General features: G+C 38.7%; 1 protein-coding gene across 1 annotated transcript in view; it reads left to right on the forward strand.

The window, feature by feature from the left end:
* The window catches only part of LOC106056618 (G-protein coupled receptor GRL101-like), a 239,774-nt gene that overhangs the window by 143,373 nt on the left and 69,835 nt on the right, over window positions 1-26,566 (forward strand). The window contains exon 4 of the mRNA XM_056015265.1: window positions 9,010-9,186. Coding sequence (XP_055871240.1) covers window positions 9,010-9,186 — 177 coding nt within the window. The remainder of the gene's footprint in view (window positions 1-9,009; window positions 9,187-26,566) is intronic.

Genomic DNA, 26,566 nt, shown 5'->3' on the forward strand with positions numbered 1-26,566 from the left:
TCTTGGGCGGAGGCAATACAGAAGCACGGACCATCGAGACGGTGATTAGAAGCGCTTACTACTCGACCATGTAGGCAATGAATTAATTTGATTGTTTTTTACCTTGACTTTATTTTCGTCTGTGAGAAACTGAACAACTAATAAAACGGACTTTTTTTTATATTATGTGCTTACTGACAAGGGCTAAAGTCAAATACTGTTGGGAAAATGTTCGTTTGATTGCGATTTGGACAAACTTTTTTTTTAAAGTCCATATATTGGAAAAACAATATGTGGGTAATGATGTTATGTAGTTTCTTCATTAAGATTTCATTTAATTAATAAATAGCTCATTTAACATCATTTTACTAGTTAAAAGATTTAAGACCTTTATTTAAAATATGAAAATGAAATATATGTACTTTCAAACTGCGAAATTTTATTCTGTTGATAATTTTTGAAGTTACAGTCACTAATGAGATGGAATGTATTATCAATTACATAACATCCATTTAAGTACGAATCAAATTGAATTGTTTGAGTCAAGAAACAGCATGTTGTAATTTGTATCTATTAAGAAACTATTAACCTTCAAGAAACAAAAGTGCCCTGTTAATTTCCACCCCTCCACGCTTTTTCTAAGCTTATACCTAATAAAGTAAAAATGCGCCTTTCAGATCTCACGATCTACGGGGAGTTATCTGTTTCTCGGGGCTTGTAGCGATCCTTGCTTTACCTTCTTCAATAACCTTGCTACTTTTGTACTGCTATTATTTCATGTTGTCACGTTGAGTCCTATTTACACACAGCAGCAATGCTCCTGGCTTGGGGGATTTTGCAAAAGAGGATTTTGAGAATCTCAAGCCCTCACTCAAGTGGAGCTTGGTAATGAGGATGATGATAAGGAGGAACTTCCATTGAAATCTGACTTTGCATTCGTACAGTAAATCAAAAACTAGCGCTACACCCACCCACTTGCTTTTTTCTATATTATCACTTCTATTGCTGTTTTTTTATACCTACACGTCAGCAGGTGTGCATCTTGTTGCCTGGAATCGCAAGAATAGAAATAATACACTGTGACATATTGCCACGTGCCTTTGACAACAGTGACAAGCTAATTCTGACAACATGACACTATAAGCTCCTTTTTAAAAAAAAATGCCTCGGGTAAAGACAAGAAAGTAAAAAGGAACGACAACGCAATGTTAATTTTGAAACTCTCGAGCGCATGTTGCTTATCTCCCCTTTCTTGTCTGTTGTTTCGAACTCCTTGGAAAAAGAAAAAAAAATACTTCCTCATCATGCATCAAGCAGATAATTAGCCTCGGAATTATATATTTTATTTTTTTGTCCTATATGGCCAAAGGGCGGTCCCCGCGTGGTACAGTCTAAAAATGGAAGACTTTTATTATCTCGGTGGTGTGGGTGTATCGATAATAGGCAAGCGCTCGTGTAATGTATGTCCCACAATGCCTCGACTTTTTGCGAAGAATTTTCTCACCTTAGGATCGCCTCCAGGGAATCAAAAAAAATTGTCAACGATCGTGCCAAGGAAGCTGAATTTCCTATCTTCACTGACGCAATGCGACTATTACTTAAAGTTCAAGGTCAATGACACACCAAGCGCCTATTTTTTTTTCCCTCACAGCGTTCTTTTGTAAAGTCGGATATAGCTAGAATGGATTTGGCGGGAAAGAATGCCTCATTGTGGAAAGAGTCGTCTGCTTTGTTGTATCTGTTCAACTAATTGTTGGGCGATTGTGTCAGTCACGTGACGAGCATGGCGGAGCGAACATGAAAGAAGACGGTTGTGTTGAGCAGGTACAGGCGTGCAGACAATCACGATCAGGTCCGGAACTATTTGGTTTGTAACACTGCGTCAATCTGACCAAAATGTTAGCTTTCTTTTTTTTTTTTTTTTGAGATGTGCTTTATAGCACACATACACACACTCTTACGCACGTTCTCACACTCATACACACAATGACACATGCTCACATATACACACATATACACTCTCATACTCTTACGCACACAATCAAAAACACACACACTCACACACCCTCTTACAATCATACACACATATTCACATATTTTCACACACAACCATTTAGGATAGACTAATTTAGTGTTTCCCATTTTTTTTCCTTAACGGAACACTTCTCACAACTTGAGTATTTAGCGGAACACTTGGCTTATTTGTTTTAGAGAGATTAATTCATGTGATGGACTACTAGTTAATTAATCCAGTAGTTCGTGGAACATCCATGCCTTGCGGAACACAGATTGTGAAACTCTGGACTATACAATGTCAATAAACGTACGTGTTTCCAACCAAATACAAACGAATTTCGCTATAATTTAAACTGTACCTCAATGCGTGGCAGTTCATTAGGAAAAATGTCAGTGTGTCCAGTGGAAAATGTCAGTGTGTCCAGTGGAAAATGTCAGTGTGTCCAGTGAAAAATGTCAGTGTGTCTAGTGGAAAATGTCAGTGTGTCCAGTGGAAAATGTCAGTGTGTACAGTGGAAAATGTCAGTGTGTCCAGTGGAAAATGTCAGTGTGTCCAGTGTCCACTGAAAATGCCAGTGTGTCTAGTGGAAACGAACGCCATTGCGACATTACTGCACTCGCGACAGTAAAAAGAACAGTTAGTTCCCCTTGCTGCACAGGTCCAACAGTAACTCGATCGAACGGCCATCCCTGATCCCCATGTTATCATCCAGTGATCTGCTTAAGTCTTTCACTTGCAATAAGTTCATTGCTGTATAAGCCGTCAATTACTCTGCATCTCGATCTAGATACTTTATTTTGAAAGAACAAAATCAAGGATAAAAAAAAAAACTATTTCCACTTTGCCATTCTTATCAACGAATCCAAATATCACTGACATCCAAAATATTATGAATAAATAAAATTTGAAATTAAAAAAAAAGAGTTTCTAAACGTGAAAGGTAAACGGTATAGCATTCTGGAGTCTTGCGTTATGTTGATACAGGTCTGCACATAATCTATAAATCTACTAGAGTTGCTTGTTATCTGTGTATCGGCTTGCTCGCCGTGTTTACAGGCCTTTTTTTAAAAAAATAAAACTAGCGGTTATTTTGGAGCTGAGAGTTTTTATTTAAAAAAGCTCTATGTGCACGACATGGCCGGAGAACTACTAATATCCCAAAAATACCTAAACATGTTGTTTTTTTTTTTAGCGTGCTCGTCTAAACATGAAACAGATGACTACCTGTATTATATAGAGATTATCATTTCTCCACAGTACTTAATTTTTTTTAATTTTTTTTTTTTATGCTTAAAAAAATGTCCTTGACCTCATGATTCTTACATCTTCCTAACATTTTTTTTTTACTAACCTATCTTTTTACACAGAGCGTCATTTTTGGTGAATTAAAAATTAAATTAAATTAAATGATAGCTTTTATATAACGCTACATTCGTGGTTATAGCATGCTCAGAGCGTTATGGTTCAATCTCATTTGTGGACCGGTGGGGGGGGGGGGGGGGGGGAAGAGGGGGTTACATGCGAGAAGGGTTTTCCGTGCTGCCTTTAGGATGCTCAGTAAACACAACTCTGCTCGGGTCGGGTATCGAACCTCGAGTCCCCTTCATAGGTAGCCAAGCCAAGCCAAGTTCAAGCGTACCTAGTCTCTCGACCACGCATCTCACAGTTACGGGGCTTCATTATTCACCATTCTCTACGTTACCTTTGTCAGACAACTGAAGAAAATAATTGTGTATACACATTTTGTGTAATTTTAGAAATACTTTAGAGATAGTTGTATTCACTGACACTCTCTAACTCTTGCTCTTTGTCATCCACTTACTTTCTGTCACACACTTACTTTCTGTCACACACGGTCTTTCTGTCACATACTTTCTTTCTGTCACACACGTTCTTTCAGGCACACACGTTCTTTCTGTCACACACGTTCTTTCTGTCACACACGTTCTTTCTGTCACACACCTACTTTCTGTCAAACACGTTCTTTCTGTCACACACTTACTTTCTGTCACACACGTTCTTTCTGTCACACACGTTCTTTCTGTCACACACGTTCTTTCTGTCACACACGTTCTTTCAGGCACACACGTTCTTTCTCTCACACGTTCTTTCAGGCACACACGTTCTTTCAGGCACCCACTTTCTTTTTGTCATCCACTTTTGTGGTGGATGGCTTTGGGAGTCAAACCTCTGACTCACGTACCGATAAGAGAAAGCGTCATCGTGATTTCTTGTAACTTGCAGTCGGTAACATGGCCGGAAATAGGAGGAGCCTAAAACGGCCAATCAAGTCAGATGAACGGGTAGGGGAGTGCTGCAGTTAGGCAGGAATGAACAAGTCACAAATTCGAGATTCAAGACAATCTATCTCTTAGTCTGTTGAACCGTTGATGCATCGCACAGAATTATTTGACCGTCTTAACCCATTCCCTTCTGTCTTTTGCCTTGGATAAAATCGGGGCCTACTAGAATCGAAACCAAAAACACTCTAACTCGCTTTGTCGCTACTGCTTTCTGGACAAGGAAACAATACAATACTCTCTATGAATACACAGTACTGCACTGGTATATGAATACACAGAACTGCACTGGTATATGAATACACAGAACGGCATTGGTATATGAATACACAGAACTGCACTGGTATATGAATACACAGTACGAAACAGGACTGGTATGCATAGCCAGTTCTTATGTATTGCGTATGTTGGGAAGGGTGGGGTGGGGGTCTCTGAAAACAGCGCCGCCTTCATTGACCTTGTTACGAGATATCTTCTAGAGACAAGTGTCCTTAATGTGCGGGGATTTACTCCGTACAATTTATCCAGGGGACAGGGGTAGCAACTCTTATCCATTTGCAAAAAAAAAATATATCAATTTTACAAAGTAACTTTTTCTTCAACAATTAAGAAACAATGATTAAGCAAACCTTTCAGGAAAAAAATCGTATTGATTGATTAACCGTTCGAACATTAATTAATCTTCAGAAGCAAGCCATTCCATCATATTAAAGACGTTTATACTCACCGAGTTATCTTCTCTTGTCTACACCATCCGTCATTATTAAACTAGTGGAGTTGTCAAGGGAAAGACAAGAGTAGGGGGAGATAATGAACTTTGCTGTGGGTTTTTTATTGCTCATGGATAGAGTTCCGCTGTGAGGGCTACCAAGTGCTGTGAGACACTGGCTGGGGATCTTTCAGTCAATGAACTTTTTGTTTTTTGTTTTCATTTGGCGCCTGCATAAGGATTGAAATACCAGGAAGTTTAGCTCAACAACAGCAGAAATAAATAAATAAATAAACCAAAACTTCAATTAATGACGACTTCTCTGCTTAACATAATAAATGAATGAATTTAGGTGATTTAACTAATGAACTAAAGAGTAAACGGCTCTTACTGTATTATGCGGTATTATTTTCATTTAATATATTTTACTTGTAACATTGCCATTCCTAGAAATAAAACAACTTTCATAAATTAACAAGATTTATGAATGCAACTTGAAATGAAATTAGTCCAATTCTAGGTTACAGAGACAATGGTGAAGCTGTTGCCTCGCCAATCTGCCAAGACACATCCCATGGATATATGTGTAATATTTAAACTATACATTTGATCAAGTAAATCACAATTACAACATGGGAATCTCCTGAGACAGACTCGCAGAGGACAACAATCAACTTCAGCATCAAATATCAAATTTATCAAATTCAAGTGATATTGAAAGAAATCTGGTTTCACCGGAAACTGTGCTGCTGAACCGACGCCTTAAGATTCCAGTGCACAGGCTGGCAACTTCTTGGTGTCGACTTTGTCTATCTTGAAGGGTTCAATCACACTGACCTTCCTTTAGAGTTTAGACAAACCATAAATCGAACTGGGAAACCAGATGCGACACGCACAACTGGCAAGTCACTGGTACTACACCTTTTCTCGAAATAACTGATGGGTGATAATTAAAAATAAATATTTTTTTTCTTTTCTTTATTGTTAACATTCTCTCCATATACACTTAGATGAAACATATAATAGGGGAAGACAGAAACTTTGAGACATCGATTCGTTGAGAATTAAGGTCCACTCGATTGCCACGGGACGTAATTTGAGTACCGCCAGTGCCGGCCTGTGGTACACGTTCCACAGTCTGTAAAGCACTGATCTATTAGGTACCCTTTCCCTCTTCACGCGAAGAAGTCTACGTATCCAATTATCCAAAGAGAGCCGTGTTTGAGAACGATAAACCAGGAAGTAGAAAGAGAATGTGACCTACATTTCAAACTGCAAGTGGCCAGTCTGACCGAGAAAGAAGGCAATACACCTCAGTTTCTCTGCTATTAATGGCTCTGTAAACCTTACTTGTAAATATATTTGTTTTTCTTTTTACATTATCAAACATGTTAAACATTGACAAACAGTACTACGTTGGACTAAAAATGTTAAACATTGACAAACAGTACTACGTTGGACTAGAAATGTTAAACATTGACAAACAGTACTACGTTGGACTAGAAATGTTAAACATTGACAAACAGTACTACGTTGGACTAGAAATGTTAAACATTGACAAACAGTACTACGTTGGACTAGAAATGTTAAACATTGACAAACAGTACTACGTTGGACTAGAAATGTTAAACATTGACAAACAGTACTACGTTGGACTAGAAATGCAATGTCACGTCTAAGTTCGCAACTGTTGTTTGTCAAACTTTTTAAATAGTGTTTTGAACTTGCGAACATAAGATGAAGTCCTAATGTCACAATACAAATCTTAGAGTGAATAGACAGAATAAAGTAGATTTGAAGGGTTTAAATCTCATCAATTTATGTGGTCCCTGGTCTCACTTGAAAGAATCAATTGTACACGTTTCAATCTGCAGTGTTTTTTTGTTCAGTACATCGTAAGTGTTTGGTCTAATAACAAAAACAAAACAACATCTGAGACTTGAACATTATGACTTGGGTCACGTTGGGTGTATTTAGAAAATTACTCCAAGTGAGACAATAGCTCCCCTACTTTGAAGATTTTAAATGTTAACAGTTTGCAGCCGTTGGCCTTCTCCAGTTTGTTAGTCTCCTCCAATTTGTTAACCTCCTCCAGTTTGTTAGCCTCCTCCAGTTTGTTAGCCTCCTCCAGTTTGTTAGCCTCCTCCAGTTTGTTAGCCTCCTCCAGTTTGTTAACCTCCTCCAGTTTGTTAGCCTCCTCCAATTTGTTAGCCTCCTCCAGTTTGTTAGCCTCCTCCAGTTTGTTAGCCTCCTCCAGTTTGTTAGCCTCCTCCAGTTTGTTAGCCTCCTCCAATTTGTTAGCCTCCTCCAGTTTGTTAGCCTCCTCCAGTTTGTTAACCGTCTCCAGTTTGTTAGCCTCCTCCAGTTCTCTGGCCTCATTTAAGAGATCAAAAAGATTAATTAATTGGCATTCATTTCCAATTAAAGTACTCACATTGTAATTGTGATTGGCATTGTGAATGTCCTTACTGAACGTAAGCATCACAAGAGTGTTAAAACATTTCCTAAACTGGCCATCTCTAAATAAACAATTTCAATGTCAGTGAGTCCTAGTACTTTTCTTCTTCTCGTTCTTGGCAGTATTTGTTCTATCCATGTTTGGTTCCATGTTTGGCTGCTTGAGTAAACAATTGATCTGTGAATAACTTTCTATTTGAACTTACAAAATCATTTTGTTATACCATTTCTTTACATTATTAATAAGCTCTATCGTTTGTGTCTATATGTGCAATGAATAAAAATTAAAGAGTATAAATATATCTTAACCAGAAAATAAACTAAAATAAGGTCTTCTTTACTAATTTTTTTTTAAACAATCAGCAACGGATACATAAATTCAAGAATTATTAGCTTTTGTTTTTCACTAAATTCTGTTTAGTTTTCAGAAATAAAACTCTATTAATCTTTCTCTTGATTTTATAAATCTTCCTCTTAGCATAAGGTTTTTGTCAATTTTTTTAGGGTTGATTATTTCGCGTTTCTGGTTATTCGTTTACCTTATTTTTGCGCATATACCCCGCATATGCGTATAACCATCACACACGCATCACACACACACACACATTACAATTTTTTTTTTAAATATCATACAACCCGCACCCTAATATACCCCGCATGTTGCCAACATTTTGGAAGACGAAAGTAAATATGATACAAGTTTTTGATGGCTTCACTAACCATAGCGAGGACAGTGACATTAGTGAGACTGGCGATGGATTGACGATGTTATGCATGTAGTCTATTAAGTTTGGACATAACGGTATCGGCAAAATAGTTTTAGTTGTTTACTCACTTGTCACAACATTGATGACTGATATATTAAAGATTCTCTGCCCCATCGTTACTATTTGTTTTCTTGGGATAATGAATCGTTCATTAAGCTTTCAGATGCACATATCGCAACCACACAGTGAACTGTAGGAAATATAAAGACTCACCCGTATGTCCTTAGTTTCCGCTTGTTTATGAGTAAAATAAACACCGTAAACCCCGCACCTTTGTATACCCCGCATAGCTGCTACCCGTATTTCATCAACCTTGTATAACCCGCGGATTAGTGCCCGCAAATACGTTAGTTACCATGTAAGTAGAAACCTTAATTAGTGTAAGTTCGACATTTATATTTATGAAAAGATACATTGTAAGTAGAGCAGCGTGAATCATTTCTACACATCCATCAGAGGCAAAAGTCATTAGTAATAGATTAGTTTCCATATTTAAACTAGCTTTTAACTCACCAAACAAAATTACATGCACACACTTCTGGAGTCAGAAGTCAACATGGCCTAGCGGCCCAATGAAAGGTTTGGCGTCAGTGGACCTGCTGAGTAAGCCTTTTTTTCTAAACGGAAATAGTTTGAAGACGTTATATAGACAAAACCTGTTTGCCGGTTTATTCTTTTTTTTCCCCCATTTTTAATACAGCCCTTTGGTTCTTTCGTTCCCAAAGGAAATGTCTTCATGTAAGACCATTAAATAAGCATAGCATTTTGGTATATCCACAGTGTACGTGACAGGCGAGACTTACCCCAAGTACAACATTACAGTGGTGTCAGCCAAGTGCGCGGACTCAGGCCTCATCCCCTGCGACGTGGACAACGTCCAGTGTTTCCACAACAAGAGCAGGTGTAACTCTGTGCCAGACTGTGACAATGGCCGGGACGAGAGTCCGGAGTTTTGTGGTAAGTGCTAGTGTAATTTTTTATTTTTTTTATTATAGCACATTTTTCATGCTTATAGCATTCTCAGTGCGCTATGGTCCAATCTCTTTTGCGAACCAGTTTCGTGCTACCTTTAAGCACTCACCGAACACATTCCTTACTCGAGCGCCCCGACAGGTAGCCAAGCGGTTTATGACCTCAGTGACGCACTCCCGCAAGAGAGGGAATCATTACATAACTACAGCATCATTAAGTACCTGTTTTTAGCCTTGCGGTCTAGGTCTATGTGAGCAGATGATGTTAAGATCCTCTTTTTCTCCAGGGTGTCACGTGGACAGCACAACGACCAACCGCCTTTACTTCCTCAGCATTTTCCAGGTTAGAGTTGGGTGGATTCCTGGGGAGTCCTAAAAATCCCAAAGTTCAAAATCCCAGTCTTTACCTTGATTCGATCCTGAGACTGAACTAACAACTGAGAATAATGAACATTTCTCAACTACGACAAATAAAACAAGTGAATATTTAAAGATAACAATAAACAAAGTCGCTAGATTAAAAAAAAAAAGAATTACATTCCTTTTTTTTTTTTAGTGGAACAAGATATTTCATTCCTTGTTATTTTTAACGGCCCTCGCTTTGAAGTGACCAGAGGTTATCTCGTGCGATAACCTCTGTTGTCCGTCCGTCCGTCTGTCACTTTTAAATCTTAAAAACTAAATTTTCTTTTGATAATTCAGTTTGATTGTCACCTTTATATAAAAAAAACCAGTAGCCACTGCTACATTTGATCTTCTGAATGCGACCCTTTTTCTTAAATAAAAATAACTGCTAATATTTATTTCATTGGTATACAACATTTTTAGATGACGAAACATCACGAGATTTACTGTGGTGTAAATTAGATTACTGGAGAAGTTGCCAACTAAAATGTTCCTTTTGATTGGATGGTGGAATACTATTGTCACTGTAATACTAGCTCATTAAAATACATATTCATTTACATAAAAAAAGAATTTAATGAAAGAAAAAGTGTTGGGGTACATTAACGTCTCAAAGATTAGACTAGGCGGGATGTATTTCAACAAACGTTTATTTGATTTTTTACAAAATTAATATCAACTTACTCTGTCTGTTTGTCTGTCTGTCTGTCTGCACCAAGTTTTCAATACGTTATTTCTCCCACAACCATTCTGGATCAATTTGAAACTTTGCACAATTATTTATTGTACCTAACAAAACACGACTTAATAAAAAAAAAACACCAATTTTTCAATTTCCTTCTGGAAAATAATTATTTTGTTTGATCCCATCAAGAGAAAATCTTGCATTATTTACAAATATGGCTATATATGTGAGGTTTTGTCCCCTTAGATAATTGTATATGTTATTTCGCCGCACACATTATCGGATCAAGTTGAACTTTAATTAAAATTTTACACAATTATTTATTATACCCAATAAAACATTATATATATATATTAATTTAGTTCGATATTTAGTGAAATAAATGTTATTGTATTGTGATAGGTATGAATATAAATGTACAGTTTTTCCCTTATATAAGCTGCGGTTTTTTTAAAGTATTTTTTACATTTTGCTTGTTAGATCTTAGAATTTTCCCGAAAACACTTTATAAAGAAAATAATAACTGCGCAGACAATATTCTAACAACATAAAAAACCCTCTAGGCAAAAAAAAGAAAGACCGACTGACCTTTGGTCAAGCTTAAATAAACACACCAATGACTGGACCCGAAGTGGGAGAACGGGGTAGGGTAACAGCGGGGTGTCATGTTTTCTCGTCTCCTTGCTTGGGGCGCTGGGATATAAGACAGCTGAGTAAGGGTGGTGGAGGGGAAAGAACAGTTCTCTGCAAGTGTCCGGTCGATGACCACACAAAGTGAGTTACAAGACAACTCACATCCCATTCTCACCCGCACTGTGGAATCACGAAGGAACTAGATTACATGGACAATTGGGGTGCCTTAAGGGGAGGGGGGCATCATTCTCTGGATCAGTGCTTCTCAAACTGGTGAGTTTGAGATCGTAAGTCGGTTACTGAACTCCCTAGTCAACAAAGTATCACTAGGAAAATAATGCGGTAATCTATTTTGAGTGTGGCCAACGAGCTAGTAATTGTTTTCTCAGCAATATTCATCAACTGTTAAATTTCTAGAAAAGTCATTAGAGCCGATTTTTAGGCCCAGGTTCAAGGTTCCACATTCCACCCATCTTCCACCCTCCATGAAGTTGTAACTTGAAAAAAGTATTTGAAAATAAAAATATGTCACACTTTTCAAAAGACTGTATCTTTTGCATTGATTCTGTACTGTAGATTTGTTTAGAATCTGGGTAAATGAACAGAATACTTTGCGTTAACCCTTGAACTGCTGAGAGGAAAGAAGTAATGAAGAACAACTGTTAGAGCAAACGTTATCAAACAAAAATGTAGATTGATAAAACCGTAAGGGTCGAACTACCGGGCGTAGCGGGTGGGTAATATTTATTTCTTCTTTTACTTGTACAACACTAACAGACACATAGCAACTATTGAGTTCGTTAGTGCTCCAATTAGATTTCATTTCTAGCTTCCGGACTTTCCACCGGAAATAAAGATTATTACGTCCTATACCATACCTTCTGCAGGACACCTGGCAGTGTCAGCGGGCAGGGCTCGACCATTGTAATGGCAGTCCGAAGCGCATACCACACAACCAGGTAGCTATCCTCAAGTGCTGTAGCCCCCTCTGCCAACATTTAAGTACAAATACACATACATGTAGTAACAACAACACCCTTGCTGTGGACTATCAGACTATTCTTCTTCGTAACTGACCTACGAGTTTAAAAACCTTGGAACTCTTGACCTATGGAAATTTGCCTACTTCTGCCTGTCTGAACAAACGTATGTCTTGGAATGATCCAAGCAGATCTAAATTAATACCTCCGTATTACCGATAGCTGCTATCCCAAGACTCTCGAATTAGAAGCGACGCCAAAGACCTAACACACCCGGGGAAACTCCCTCATATTTTTATTCTGTACATCAGCAGTGAAGGAGGCCGCCATTAAACAAAAATAGCCTCTGGAGGAACGGCTAGGTGGATAGCAACGTGTTTGTTTGGGGCATTGCTTACTAAATGACGTCATCGTCTCCTCTAACGACCACTTCCAATCGGTGTCACGGTAAGGCTGAGAAGCAGTGTCCGGGCAATACCTATGTAAAAAGACGATAAAAGCCGGCATCAGAAAATCAGTTTGTCAACACGTGCGAATCTCTTTCTGAACTTCAACATTTAAAAACCCATCTTTTACAATAACCACGCGAATACTCCTGGCGTTAAAACAAAGCGTGTCCTTAGATTCTTGTACGTTTGAAAGTATTTTTAACCCAACCAACCCCATCCTCCCCTAAATACCTTTTGCAAAAAAAATGTCATGGAAATGTCAGAGAAAAAGTGACATCCCAAAGATTTTAATATCTAAGACATTTTTTTTGGCTTCAAATCGTATCAGTCAAATGATTGTGTCTGTGCCCACGTGACAAATGTATTTCCTGGGTAGAGTTAAACTTGGCATTTCTTTAGTTCAGATTTTATTTTTCGATACTTGTACACGCCTGCTTCGAAAGGAATCAAGTTCAGTTAATCCAAGATAAACTAAGGTTTCATTGTTCAGTTAAACCAAGATATAAACTAAGGTTTCATTATTCAGTTAAACCAAGATATAAACTAAGGTTTCATTATTCAGTTAAACCAAGATATAAACTAAGGTTTCATTGTTCAATTAAACCAAAATATAAACTAAGGTTTCATTGTTAAGCTGAACCAAGATATAAACTAAGGTTTCATTGTTCAGCTAAACCAAGATAAACTAAGGTTTCATTGTTCAGCTAAACCAAGATAAAACAAGGTTTCATTGTTCAGCTAAACCAAGATAAACTAAGGTTTCATTGTCCAGCCAAACCAAGATATAAACAAAGGTTTCATTGTTCAGCTAAAAAAAGATAAACTAAAGATTCATTGTTCAGCTAAACCAAGATATAAATTAAGGTTTCATTGTCCAGCTAAACCAAGATAAACTAAAGATTCATTGTCCAGCTAAACCAAGATAAACTAAGGTTTCATTTACCAGCTAAACCAAGATAAACTAAAGATTCATTATTCAGCTAAACCAAGATATAAACTAAGGTTTCATTGTTCAGCTAAAAAAAGATAAACTAAGGTTTCATTGTCCAGCTAAACCAAGATATAAACTAAGGATTCATTGTTCAGCTAAACCAAGATATAAACTAAGGATTCATTGTTCAGCTAAACCAAGATATAAACTAAGGATTCATTGTCCAGCTAAACCAAGATATAAACTAAGGTTTCATTGTTCAGCTAAACCAAGATATAAACTAAAGTTTCATTGTTCAGCTAAACCAAGATAAACTAAGGTTTCATTGTCCAGCCAAACCAAGATAAACTATGGTTTCATTGTCCAGCTAAACCAAGATATAAACTAAGGATTCATTGTCCAGCTTAACCAAGATATAAACTAAGGATTCATTGTCCAGCTAAACCAAGATATAAACTAAGGTTTCATTATTCAGTTAAACCAAGATATAAACTAAGGATTCATTGTTCAATTAAACCAAAATATAAACTAAGGTTTCATTGTTAAGCTAAACCAAGATATAAACTAAGGTTTCATTGTTCAGCTAAACCAAGATAAACTAAGGTTTCATTGTTCAGCTAAACCAAGATAAAACAAGGTTACATTGTTCAGCTAAACCAAGATAAACTAAGGTTTCATTGTCCAGCCAAACCAAGATATAAACTAAGGTTTCATTGTTCAGCTTAAAAAAGATAAACTAAGGTTTCATTGTCCAGCTAAACCAAGATAAACTAAGGTTTCATTTACCAGCTAAACCAAGATAAACTAAAGATTCATTATTCAGCTAAACCAAGATATAAACTAAGGTTTCATTGTTCAGCTAAAAAAAGATAAACTAAGGTTTCATTGTCCAGCTAAACCAAGATATAAACTATGAATTCATTGTTCAGCTAAACCAAGATATAAACTAAGGATTCATTGTTCAGCTAAACCAAGATATAAACTAAGGTTTCATTGTCCAGCTAAACCAAGATAAACTAAAGATTCATTGTCCAGCTAAACCAAGATAAACTAAGGTTTCATTTACCAGCTAAACCAAGATAAACTAAAGATTCATTATTCAGCTAAACCAAGATATAAACTAAGGTTTCATTGTTCAGCTAAAAAAAGATAAACTAAGGTTTCATTGTCCAGCTAAACCAAGATATAAACTAAGGATTCATTGTTCAGCTAAACCAAGATATAAACTAAGGATTCATTGTTCAGCTAAACCAAGATATAAACTAAGGTTTCATTGTCCAGCCAAACCAAGATAAACTAAAGATTCATTGTCCAGCTAAACCAAGATAAACTAAGGTTTCATTTACCAGCTAAACCAAGATAAACTAAAGATTCATTATTCAGCTAAACCAAGATATAAACTAAGGTTTCATTGTTCAGCTAAAAAAAGATAAACTAAGGTTTCATTGTCCAGCTAAACCAAGATATAAACTAAGGATTCATTGTTCAGCTAAACCAAGATATAAACTAAGGATTCATTGTTCAGCTAAACCAAGATATAAACTAAGGATTCATTGTTCAGCTAAACCAAAATATAAACTAAGGATTCATTGTCCAGCTAAACCAAGATATAAACTAAGGTTTCATTGTTCAGCTAAACCAAGATATAAACTAAAGTTTCATTGTCCAGCTAAACCAAGATATAAACTAAGGTTTCATTGTTCAGCTAAACCAAGATAAACTAAGGTTTCATTGTTCAGCTAAACCAAGATATAAACTAAGGATTCATTGTCCAGCTAAACCAAGATATAAACTAAGGTTTCATTGTTCAGCTAAACCAAGATATAAACTAAGGTTTCATTGTTCAGCTAAACCAAGATATAAACTAAGGTTTCATTGTTCAGCTAAACCAAGATATAAACTAAGGTTTCATTGTTCAGCTAAACCAAGATAAAAACTAAGGTTTCATTGTTCAGCTAAACCAAGATAAACTAAAGATTCATTGTTCACCTAAACCAAGATATAAACTAAGGATTCATTGTTCAGCTAAACCAAGATATAAACTAAGGATTCATTGTCCAGGTAAACCAAGATAAACTAAGGTTTCATTGTTTAGCTAAACCAAGATATAAACTAAGGTTTCATTGTTCAGCTAAACCAAATATATAAACTAAGGGTTCATTGTTCAGCTAAACCAAGATATAAACTAAGGATTCATTGTCCAGGTAAACCAAGATAAACTAAGGTTTCATTGTTTAGCTAAACCAAGATATAAACTAAGGTTTCATTGTTCAGCTAAACCAAGATATAAACTAAGGTTTCATTGTTCAGCTAAACCAAGATATAAACTAAGGATTCATTGTCCAGCTAAACCAAGATATAAACTAAGGATTCATTGTTCAGCTAAACCAAGATAAACTAAGGTTTCATTGTTTAGCTAAACCAAGATATAAACTAAGGATTCATTGTCCAGCTAAACCAAGATAAACTGAGATTTCATTGTTCAGCTTAACCAAGATAAACTAAAGATTCATTGTTCAGCTAAACCAAGATATAAATTAAGGTTTCATTGTTCAGCTAAACCAAGATAAACTAAGGCTTCATTGTTCAGCTAAACCAAGATATAAACTAAGGATTCATTGTCCAGCTAAACCAAAATATAAACTAAAGATTCATTGTTCAGCTAAACCAAGATATAAACTAAGGTTTCATTGTTCAGCTAAACCAAGATATAAACTAAGGATTCATTGTCCAGGTAAACCAAGATAAACTAAGGTTTCATTGTTTAGCTAAACCAAGATATAAACTAAGGTTTCATTGTTCAGCTAAACCAAGATATAAACTAAGGTTTCATTGTTCAGCTAAACCAAGATATAAACTAAGGATTCATTGTCCAGCTAAACCAAGATATAAACTAAGGATTCATTGTCCAGCTAAACCAAGATATACTAAGGTTTCATTGTTTAGCTAAACCAAGATAAATAGGATACACAAAGGTTTCATTGTCCAGCTAAACCAAGATAAACTAAGGCTTCATTGTTTAGCTAAACCAAGATAAATAGGATACACTAAGGTTTCATTGTTCATTCATATCAACAAAGTTAAGTGTTTTTTTTTGGTACTTTATGTGAAACATACATGTAAAACTATATGTACGACAAACAAGAACAAACTATAAGTACCATACACATGTAAAACTATATGTAGAGAGTACATGTAACCCTGGGAAGTGTGGAGGAACATCCATTGCTTAATGGGTGCTGTTTTCATTGCTCCTGTCATAATCCTTTGGCCACTATTTTGTACCTTGTCTATTTTCTTTGGGTATGTTTGGGCTTCTCGGTCCCACGCTGTGACTGTGGTCTGACACGACTGTGGTGTGACACTAGGGACTCAAACAAGAAAAGCAATGATACCGATATAATGGCCAACAGACCATTTACAGTTAATGGAGGGGTGCTATCTGGCCCCTTGTTCTAACAGTGCATTCTCAAACCTTATTGACCTGTTTCTATTGATTTCGATTAACCACTTTTACTTTCCCCAACTAATGTCAGGTACCCATTGGAGTTGGGTTGACTCGGGGGGCGTCATAAGAATCCCGTAATTCAAAATGGCAGTCTTCACCGAGATTCGAACCCAGGACCCCTCGGTTAGGAAGCCAAGCGCCTTATCACTCAGCCACCACACCCCCATGGATCAAAAATTGCCCAACTAACTCATCTTTCTAGAAATTCGGTTCAATAAAAGATAAATATTCTGATTTGACGCTGTGGCATTTTTTTTCTATTACATCATAGGAGACTACCTCTTCCCTTTGCTATTTCTTGTGTGACTAAAGAGGCTAATCCTTGATACACAGCTGCGGTCACAGGTTGGGCATTTGTAATCACCAGGCGCCGTTGCATTTTCACACTTCTTTCTACTTCTGTTGTGTATGGCATCTGCAATCCTTTCTTTATGCTCGCTCTCCATGTGGATCTATCCAGTGCCACTTTTCCCCAGCTTTTAGTCTCGATTTTGATTTCAGATTTGACTATTGAAACAAAATCTCTCTCTCTCTCTCTCTCTCTCTCTCTCTCTCTCTCTCTCTCTCTCTCTCTTGTAATCTAGAACTGTGCTAGCCAGACTGAAAATAGCGTGTCTTAAGGTCAGGTAAATCTAAAGTTGAAATGAATGTGGATGGATTAGCAGTTTGAGGGTTGTCCTGACTTTATCTCTGCTCTGTCTTGATATTTGCTTTGTTTTATGTCAAATGTGAACTTGTACATTGAAATTCTGAAAAACGAAGTCCTGGGTGCAAAAATGTCAGATTAAGCAGAAGTGACATTTATTTCGGGTTACGAACCCTCGACTTTTAGTTGCAAGCACCCTTTTAAGTATCCTGTGAAATGCCCTTGGCGAATAAATAAGGTTACCAGACGTCCGTTAGTTTTCTCTGTCTGATAACCCAAGCAAAACAGCTTACTGTTGTATGCTTCAAGAAATATGACGGGACCCTAAACGTCAATTAATTAACAAAGATCAGATTACTCTAATTAAGTAAAGTAGCAATTATATATAAAACACTGAGCCATAATCTTCAAATACAAAAAGAAAGACCCAATAAAACACTCAAATATATTCTAGAAAAAATTTTCACAAATACTCCTTCTTTCCTAGTGCTATTAGAGAATGGAATAGGTTGCCTGAGTCAGCCTGGAAATCCAGTGATTAAACAGAGTTTACTTGATGCATAACCATGCATCACTAGATTAACTTAAGGACACGCGTAGGATGTAATCATGTTCTTTTTTGAAGTAACGTCTGTAATTTATAAGATAAGATTTTCAAAAAAAAAAAAAAAGATTTAGTCTGAACATTCCCAATCTCTTTCGTGACCACACCTTTAGATTTGCTAATGCTGACTCTTTCATCCACGTTATGTCTTACGTTAGATAGATTGAGCTGACATAAACATTTATTTAAGTTTGATTGCAACAACCCCCCACCCCCGCCGGCGAATGGGGGGCTGAGAGGTGGAGAAGAGACACACTGATTCCATTTTTGACAAGTAGCAATCTAATGTTTCTTGTAAATAAAAATACGCCTATCGTTCGTTTCAAATAAATAGATCAGAGAAATGTAAAACTTAAAACAGTCGCAATAATTCACCACCGTCTCCGCCCCGTTTCCATCTTTTCAATCATCGTAAACTTAAACGTTTTCTTCTTCGTCAATGGATCTGTACTATTCTGTAGCACGGGGTCTCAGATTCATCTCGTAACTACTGATGTAGATAGACCTATGATTTAGTGTGATATTTGTGTTTTATGTATGTATATCGAGACGAAGTTTATCATCCAGGAGAGCCCACTGAAAACGTATCAAGTGAAACTTTAACATTTTGTACTGCTAACTAAGCCGCCCACGTATATATCTCGCGTTGTTCTCTTGACGTGGGAGAGTGGGGATTATATTAATAAAGGTTTGTCATGAAAAGGTTTACAGAGAACCTAGGGGGGGCGTGTTGATACGGAATAGAGAATATAGGAAAGGGGAGGATCCAGGAAAGCATATGTGGCGCTCTGACCGCGTCTTGCTGTGGTGGAGGCTGCACTGACCTATACAAGTTATTATAGCACAGACAGACAGCTTGCTATGGTACACTGACAAACGGAATGCTACAGTACACCGACTGACAGAATGCTATGGTACATTGACAGACAGAATGCTATGGTACATTGACAGACAGAATGCTATGGTACATTGACAGACAGAATGCTATGGTACATTGACAGACAGAATGCTATGGTACATTGACAGACAAAATGCTATGGTACATTGACAGACATAATGCTATGGTACATTGACAGACATAATGCTATGGTACACCGACAGACAGAATGCGATGGTACATTGACAGACAGAATGCTATGGTACATTGACAGACAGAATGCTATGGTACATTGACAGACAGAATGCTATGGTACTTTGACAGACAGAATGTTATGGTACATTGACAGACAGAATGCTATGGCACATTGACAGACAGAATGCGATGGTACATTGACAGACAGAATGCTATGGTACATTGACAGACAGAATGCTATGGTACTTTGACAGACAGAATGTTATGGTACATTGACAGACAGAATGCTATGGCACATTGACAGACAGAATGCGATGGTACATTGACAGACAGAATGCTATGGTACATTGACAGACATAATGCTATGGTACATTGACAGACAGAATGTTATGGTACATTGACAGACAGAATGCTATGGCACATTGACAGACAGAATGCGATGGTACATTGACAGACAGAATGCTATGGTACATTGACAGATAGAATGCTATGGTACATTGATAGATAGATTGTTATGGTACACTGACTGACGGAATGCTATGGTACATTGACAGACAGAATGCTATGGTACATTGACAGACAGAATGCTATGGTACATTGACAGATAGAATGCTATGGTACATTGACAGACAAGACATGGACACTGCTCCAGTACTTTAGACTGTGATTCAACACTTAGATGTTTTGCTGTTTCTTCAAGAGCATTATTATTGTAGACACTTAAAAGCATCTTTAAACATTGTAATAAATGTCTTTCCTAAGCATGAGAAATGTCGCCAGAATCTTTCCCGAATGTCGTCACAATGTCGTATAACGTAAAAACTAAAAAGAAAAAACATATTAGCATCTTATACAAAACCCTACAGACAAAAAGCCGAAACATTCTTGTGCAGGAGTTGCCAGCAGTTGTGGACGAAACCAAAGTTAGTTGAGACAATAAATTATACTTTCGTGTTAGGTTGAACATATATTTCACTTGTAGTAACGACGGAATCTTGTTTCAGTTGACTTGTAGTAACGACGGAATCGTGTTTCAGTTGACTTGTAGTAACGACGGAATCTTGTTTTAGTTCACTTGTAGTAACGACGGAATCGTGTTTCAGTTGACTTGTAGTAACGACGGAATCGTGTTTCAGTTGACTTGTAGTAACGACGGAATCGTGTTTCAGTTGACTTTTAGTAACGACGGAATCGTGTTTCAGTTGAACTGCTGACTAGGCCGTTATAGTGTAAGTGAAATCGTTTTAAAAGGTCAACTTTAAAAATCATTGCCACATTGAAGTCCTAATGGAGGCTTGTCTTTTTTTTTTCTTTCTTCTTTTTTATTCGATCTGTCTCTCTCTGTCTCTCTCACTCTTTCACTCAATCTCTCTCAAGCTTAGTTTCGCTATCTTTTAACTTCCTCTCTAGATCAAACTCGATCTTTCTTTCTATCTTTCTTAACTCTCTTTCTCTCTCTCTCTCTCTCTTTCACTCACTCTCTCACACTCTTTATCTCACTTGCTTCCTCGTGTTTTTCCTTTGATCTCTCTCTCTCTCTTCACTATACGTTTATCTCGCCAGCTTTCTCTCTCTCTCTCTCTCAATCTCTCTCTTTCTCTCTCTTTCTCTCTCACTCTCTCTCAATCTCTCTCTTTCTCTCTCTTTCTCTCTCTTTCTCTCTCACTCTCTCTCTCAATCTCTCTCTTTCTCTCTCTTTCTCTCTCACTCTCTCTCTCAATCTCTCTCAATCTCTCTCTTTCTCTCTCTTTCTCTCTCACTCTCTCTCTCTCTCTCTCTCTCAATCTCTCTCAATCTCTCTCTTTCTCTCTCTTTCTCTCTCTCTCTCTCTCTCTCAATCTCTCTCTTTCTCACTCTTTCTCTCTCACTCTCTCTCAATCTCTCTATTTCTCTCTCTCTCTCAATCTCTCTATTTCTCTCTCTCTCTCTCTCAATCTCTCTCTCGCTCTCAACCTCTCTCTCTCTCAATCTCTCTCTCTCTCTCAGTCTCTCTCCCTCAATCTCTCTCTCTCTTAGTCTCTCTCTCTCTCTCTCAATCTCTCTCTCTCTCTATCTTTCTCTCAATCTCTCTCTCTTAGTCTCTCTCTCTCAATCTCTCTCTCTCTCTATCTTTCTCTCAATCTCTCTCTCTTAGTCTCTCTCTCTCAATCTCTCTCTCTCTATCTTTCTCTCAATCTCTCTCTCTTAGTCTCTCTCTCTCAGTCTCTCTCTTATACACACTCTCTGTCTCTCTTTTACTCCCTCTGTATCATTCATTCTCCCATCAAGTCTCAGACAAACGTTAAAAATCTAACTCTAGCTCTAAAAACTTAAAAAGATATTGAACAATTTCGCCCTCGGTTAAGTTCATAATTCTAGAGTCACACGAGCTAACCGGTAGAAATAAATATTTCAGTTCGACGGTTCTAACATTTTGATCAGGCAGAGCACAAAACAAGTGGCGCCTATCAAAACGACTTAGCACAGACATAACACTACAAAGCATTGCTCTTAAGGTCTAAATGCTAATCAAAATGATTACACTTAATAGTTGTTTTTTTTTTAAATACAATGGTACTCTTTACCTACGGAGGAGGAATCTGTACAAGATTCGATGTCTGTCAGACAATATCGTCATTTTTTCCCCACTGTCATCTTAATTATTGTCATTTTGAACACGCTAATTTTTTTAGTAAAAGTCATCTTTTTGATTGTCATCTTTCATTTTATTTTTTCACGTTGTGTCAATTTGGTCTTGGTAGACAGTGACAGCGTGACAAGTCCACGTGACCATCTTAGGATAGTGTCCCCCATGCACACATATGCTCGCTCCTTTTCTTCTTCTCTATCATGTGGAAAGTTGTTCACGAGTTCTGACCATTGCCGTGTTCCTACTTCCTTTACCTGTCCAGTAGTCTGTTTGGCCGTTGGGACACCACACATGATCTACCGACCGTCTCTCTCCATTTCTCTCTGTTTTTTTGCCAGAATTTTGGTCTCTTTCATTGGAAGGCCCGTCTATTTCTTGATGCTGCCTTCCCATCGCGTCTTCTTTTCCTGGACCTGTTCCCTGTAGAAAGGTCTTTGCAAGCCTTGAGGATCTCGTGTTATGACCGTACAGTCTTAGCTGTTTTCGTTTTTCGACAATGGTCAGACGGTCATCGAGGAGTCCAATCGCCATTGTGATCTTATTTCGGATTTCCTCTTCAGAATGTGGAAAAAGGACTTTTTTTTTTGGCTATAATAATAATAATGTTTGAAGAAGTGCCGGATTTTAGTACGTAGAGTCTCTAGGCTGGATTTTCTTGGAGGTACCTACCCAATCTAAATGCACTCAATAATATGTATTGTAATAACTTAAGTGAGGCAACTCAACGAGGACATTGACGTTTATTTACACGGAGACATGACAAACACAAAGGACATCTGCCTTGAGCACAGCATCTCCATATTGGCTCTCCCTTGGGCGGAAATCGTTAGTCCTAATGTCAACATCCGACTTGTTTAGTCACAGATAGTGCGCACCTTCTTTCTGCACTATCTTGGATGGCGCTGCGCATGGCAAAGTCATAACATTGCCCCCGTCTTAGCACTTTTCGTCCCGAAAAGAAACAGTGCAGCTGAGGTTTGACAGTTCAGGTGGAGGTCGATCAGTGGGAGCCACAGGCGGCAGGGAGCGTGTTCCCCACGAAACCATCCGCATTGTTTTCCTCCAGTGCCGCTTTCTCTTTCTCCAGTTGACCAGGCTGTTGTTGCGACGATGACGTGGCCGTTTGACACACAAAGAGATATTGTCGAGCACTGTTTTTTTTCAGCACAGCCGTTGATTGGACACGCTGTCTCAGCAGACCTTCCCGACAGACGCCTCTCAAGGGAGCTGCAGGTTCACATGCAGCCACGTTGCAAGCAAAGTCCAATTCACCGCAGTCATCCTCAGACAACAGTTTCACGTCCAGAATACAGGTCTCTTCAGTTTCAAGTGGAAAATGTCTTCCTCTTGACGGCTCAGAGTTAGAGTAGTCCGATTGACATTCGTCTATGCCAATGTCGATGATGATAGTAGAAGTACATATGCCCTGTTGGTGGTTTTCTTGGCATCTAAATTCTATGTGTGATGCGCCGCAAAACTCCGCCATATGCCGGTCCCAAGCCCGGGTGAGAAAGGAGGAGGGTTTGGCGTGGGGCTAGCGACCCCACCCTGTAAAACCACTATTGCTACAGAAACGGCAAACTCGACACATAATGAAAACTATACATGCGGCGAGGGCGGCCAAACCCTGATGACGGTGTTGGATCAAAGCCAATTGGAAGTCCAATACCTGATACATGGCAAGCCTTTCAACGCAAGGAAACCGACTCTTATAGGCACGTGGAATGTAAGAACCCTGAATCAATGCGGTAAACTGGCCCAACTTTTAAGAGAGTTTGACTCTTACCGGCTGGACATCCTTGGGATCTGCGAGATGCGGTGGACATCAAGTGGACAAATAATCAATGATGGCAAGACAATAATATATTCAGGACATGACAAGGAGCACATTGGTGGTGTAGGAATCATCATGTCTAAAATAGCAGCTTCAGCGCTAATTGCTTGGAAGCCGGTCAGTGACCGCATCATTACAGCTCGACTCCAAACAAAGCAAATTAAAGTCACTACCATCCAAGCTTATGCTCCTACAGAGGATGCAGAAGATACCATCAAAGATCATTTCTATAATCAACTACAAACCACTCTTGATGAAACACCTACTCACGACCTAATTCTACTGATGGGAGACTTTAACGCCAAAATCAATCCCAACCGAACTGGCTTTGAATATGTAATGGGACCATATGGCTCTGCAGAAAACATCAGTGATAATGGCGAGCGCTTGATTTCTCTCTGCGCATCCAACAGCCTTTCAATTGGAAACACATATTTTAAGCACAAACAAATACACAAAAAAACATGGCGATCACCAAATGGAGAAACCTTCAACGAGATAGATTACATTTGCATCTCCAAACGATGGAGGTCATCTCTGTTAGACGTGCGGACCCGCAGAGGAGCTGATATCGGCTCAGACCACTACCTTGTCAGTGGCAAATGTAAGCTCCGATTGAAACGCCAACCAAAACAAACCACACGACCCCGCCCATTTAATGTAGAGAAGCTTAAAGACGGCAATACTGCAGCACAGTTCCAATTGAAACTAACGAACCGCTTTGAGGCTCTTGCAGATATATTGACCCTTGAAGAAGAGTGGGCCAACTTCAAAGATACCACTATTGGATGCGCGGAAGAAGTTATCGGAAGGAGGCGAGGCTCATACAAGGAACGGTGGATACAAGACAGAACATGGAAATTGATAGATGAGAGGAAAGAGGCCAAACGTAGACGAGATCAGAAAAATGAAACACAGGATCGCAGCCTAGCGGAAGAAGCCTATAGGGAAGCAGATATGAAAGTAAAGAGAAGCTGTCGGCAAGATAAACGGGACTGGATTGAGCAGAAGGGACAAGAGGCACAAGCAGCTGCAAGCAGAAATGACACAAAAACCCTCCATCGTATTGTCCGAGATCTCACTGGAGCAAAGAGTGGACATGGGGCACCAATAAAAGACAAGCAAGGCAAAACTTTGTTAACCAAAGAAGAACAGGATGCAAGATGGGTAGATCACTTTAAAGAGACCCTTAACCAACTGTCGCCAGACCTAACTTACATATTCAAGGACCCCTCTCCAGACAATGATCTCAAGGTCAAGACAGACCCAATAACTGCTGAGGAGGTTACCATGGCCATAGCAGTGCTAAAGAATAACAAAGCACCAGGACTAGACATGATATCAGCAGAAATGCTAAAATATGGGGGACAGTGCATTGTTAACAGAATGACTGATCTCTTAAATCTCTGTTGGCGAACTTCAAAAGTCCCAGAGGACTGGCAAAAGGGAGTGATTGTAAAGCTTCCAAAAAAGGGCAACTTGGCAGATTGCAACAACTGGAGGGGCATTACTCTCCTCTCTGTCCCAGGCAAAGTTTTCAGCACTGTTTTGTTGAGACGGCTTCAACAGTCTGTAGATGAAAGGCTCAGAGAAGAACAAGCAGGTTTCCGAAGAGGCAGATCATGTACAGAGCAGATTTTCGTTTTACGAAATATCATAGAACAAAGTCTTGAGTACCAACAACGGCTAATGATCAGTTTTGTGGACTTCAAAAAAGCGTTTGATAGTGTCCACCGAGAATCACTATGGAAAATAGTTAGAGAATACGGTATCCCAGAAAAATTCGTCCAGATCCTACGACGCCTTTACAGTCAGTCTAGTTGCTGCATTAAAACAGAAGAGGGAACAACAGAGTTTTTTACAATCGAGACAGGTGTGAGACAGGGGTGCATCTTATCTCCCTTCCTTTTCCTCCTAGCCATCGACTACATAATGAGGAGAGCAATGAACCAGACTGCCTTTGGTATTCCATGGCATGAACAACTCCGATTGATGGACTTGGACTTTGCTGATGATGTTGCACTACTCGGGGCTACAAATAAATGCATTCAAGAAATGACGGAGAGCCTAGACAGAGAGGCACCCAAAATTGGCCTCCGCATAAACTTGGATAAGACTAAAATTATGCGAGTGGGATATAAGGCAAAGGGTGTCCCCATCAGACTTGGCGAGTCAAAGCTTGAAGAGCTGGACAAGTTCACGTACCTTGGCAGCATCATAACAAATGATGGAGATGCTTACCATGATGTAGCATGTCGAATAGGAAAGGCAGGGAGCATTTTCCAAAGGCTGCAGCCTATTTGGACTAGCCAAACCATTGGACTCGAGACAAAAATACACCTTCTCAACACAATCGTCATTCCAACTGCTACATATGCATGTGAGACGTGGAAGTCATCTGTCAAAATTGAGAAAAGACTAAATGTGGCTCAACAGAGATGGCTGAGACGGATTTTGGGAGTCAGTTACACAGACCGGATCTCAAACAAGGAAATCCTATGCCGAACTGGGAGTCGAACACTTAGTGAGGTTGTGACTGAGCGTCGCATGAGGTTTGCGGGACATGTTCTACGTCAAAATGAATTACGCACACCAAGAGTTGCGATAACCTGGAAGCCAAAACGAGGAAAGCGCAAACAGGGACGTCCTCGTATTACCTGGCGACACACCTTCATGGAGGACCTCAGAACAGTGGACACCAGATGGGAGGAGGCTCCAGACATTGCCAGTGACAGATCATTATGGAGACAGCTTGCCGCCCAATGCGCCGAACGGCGCGGGAGGACCTAAGTCTAAGTAAGTAAGTAAGATGCGCCGCAAGTACAATTCATGGTAAACTTCTGGATACAGTTGCCGAGCTTCGAATTTCCTTCGTAGGCACCGGAAGATAGGCAAAGGTCTTTAAAGTCCACAGCAACAGGCTCGAACGCAGACCCAACGTCTTGATCTGTCCGGCTCATTGAGGTATTGGTAACAGGTACAACAGGAAC

This window comes from Biomphalaria glabrata, chromosome 17 (assembly GCF_947242115.1).
Source record: "Biomphalaria glabrata chromosome 17, xgBioGlab47.1, whole genome shotgun sequence".
NCBI lineage: Eukaryota > Metazoa > Mollusca > Gastropoda > Planorbidae > Biomphalaria > Biomphalaria glabrata.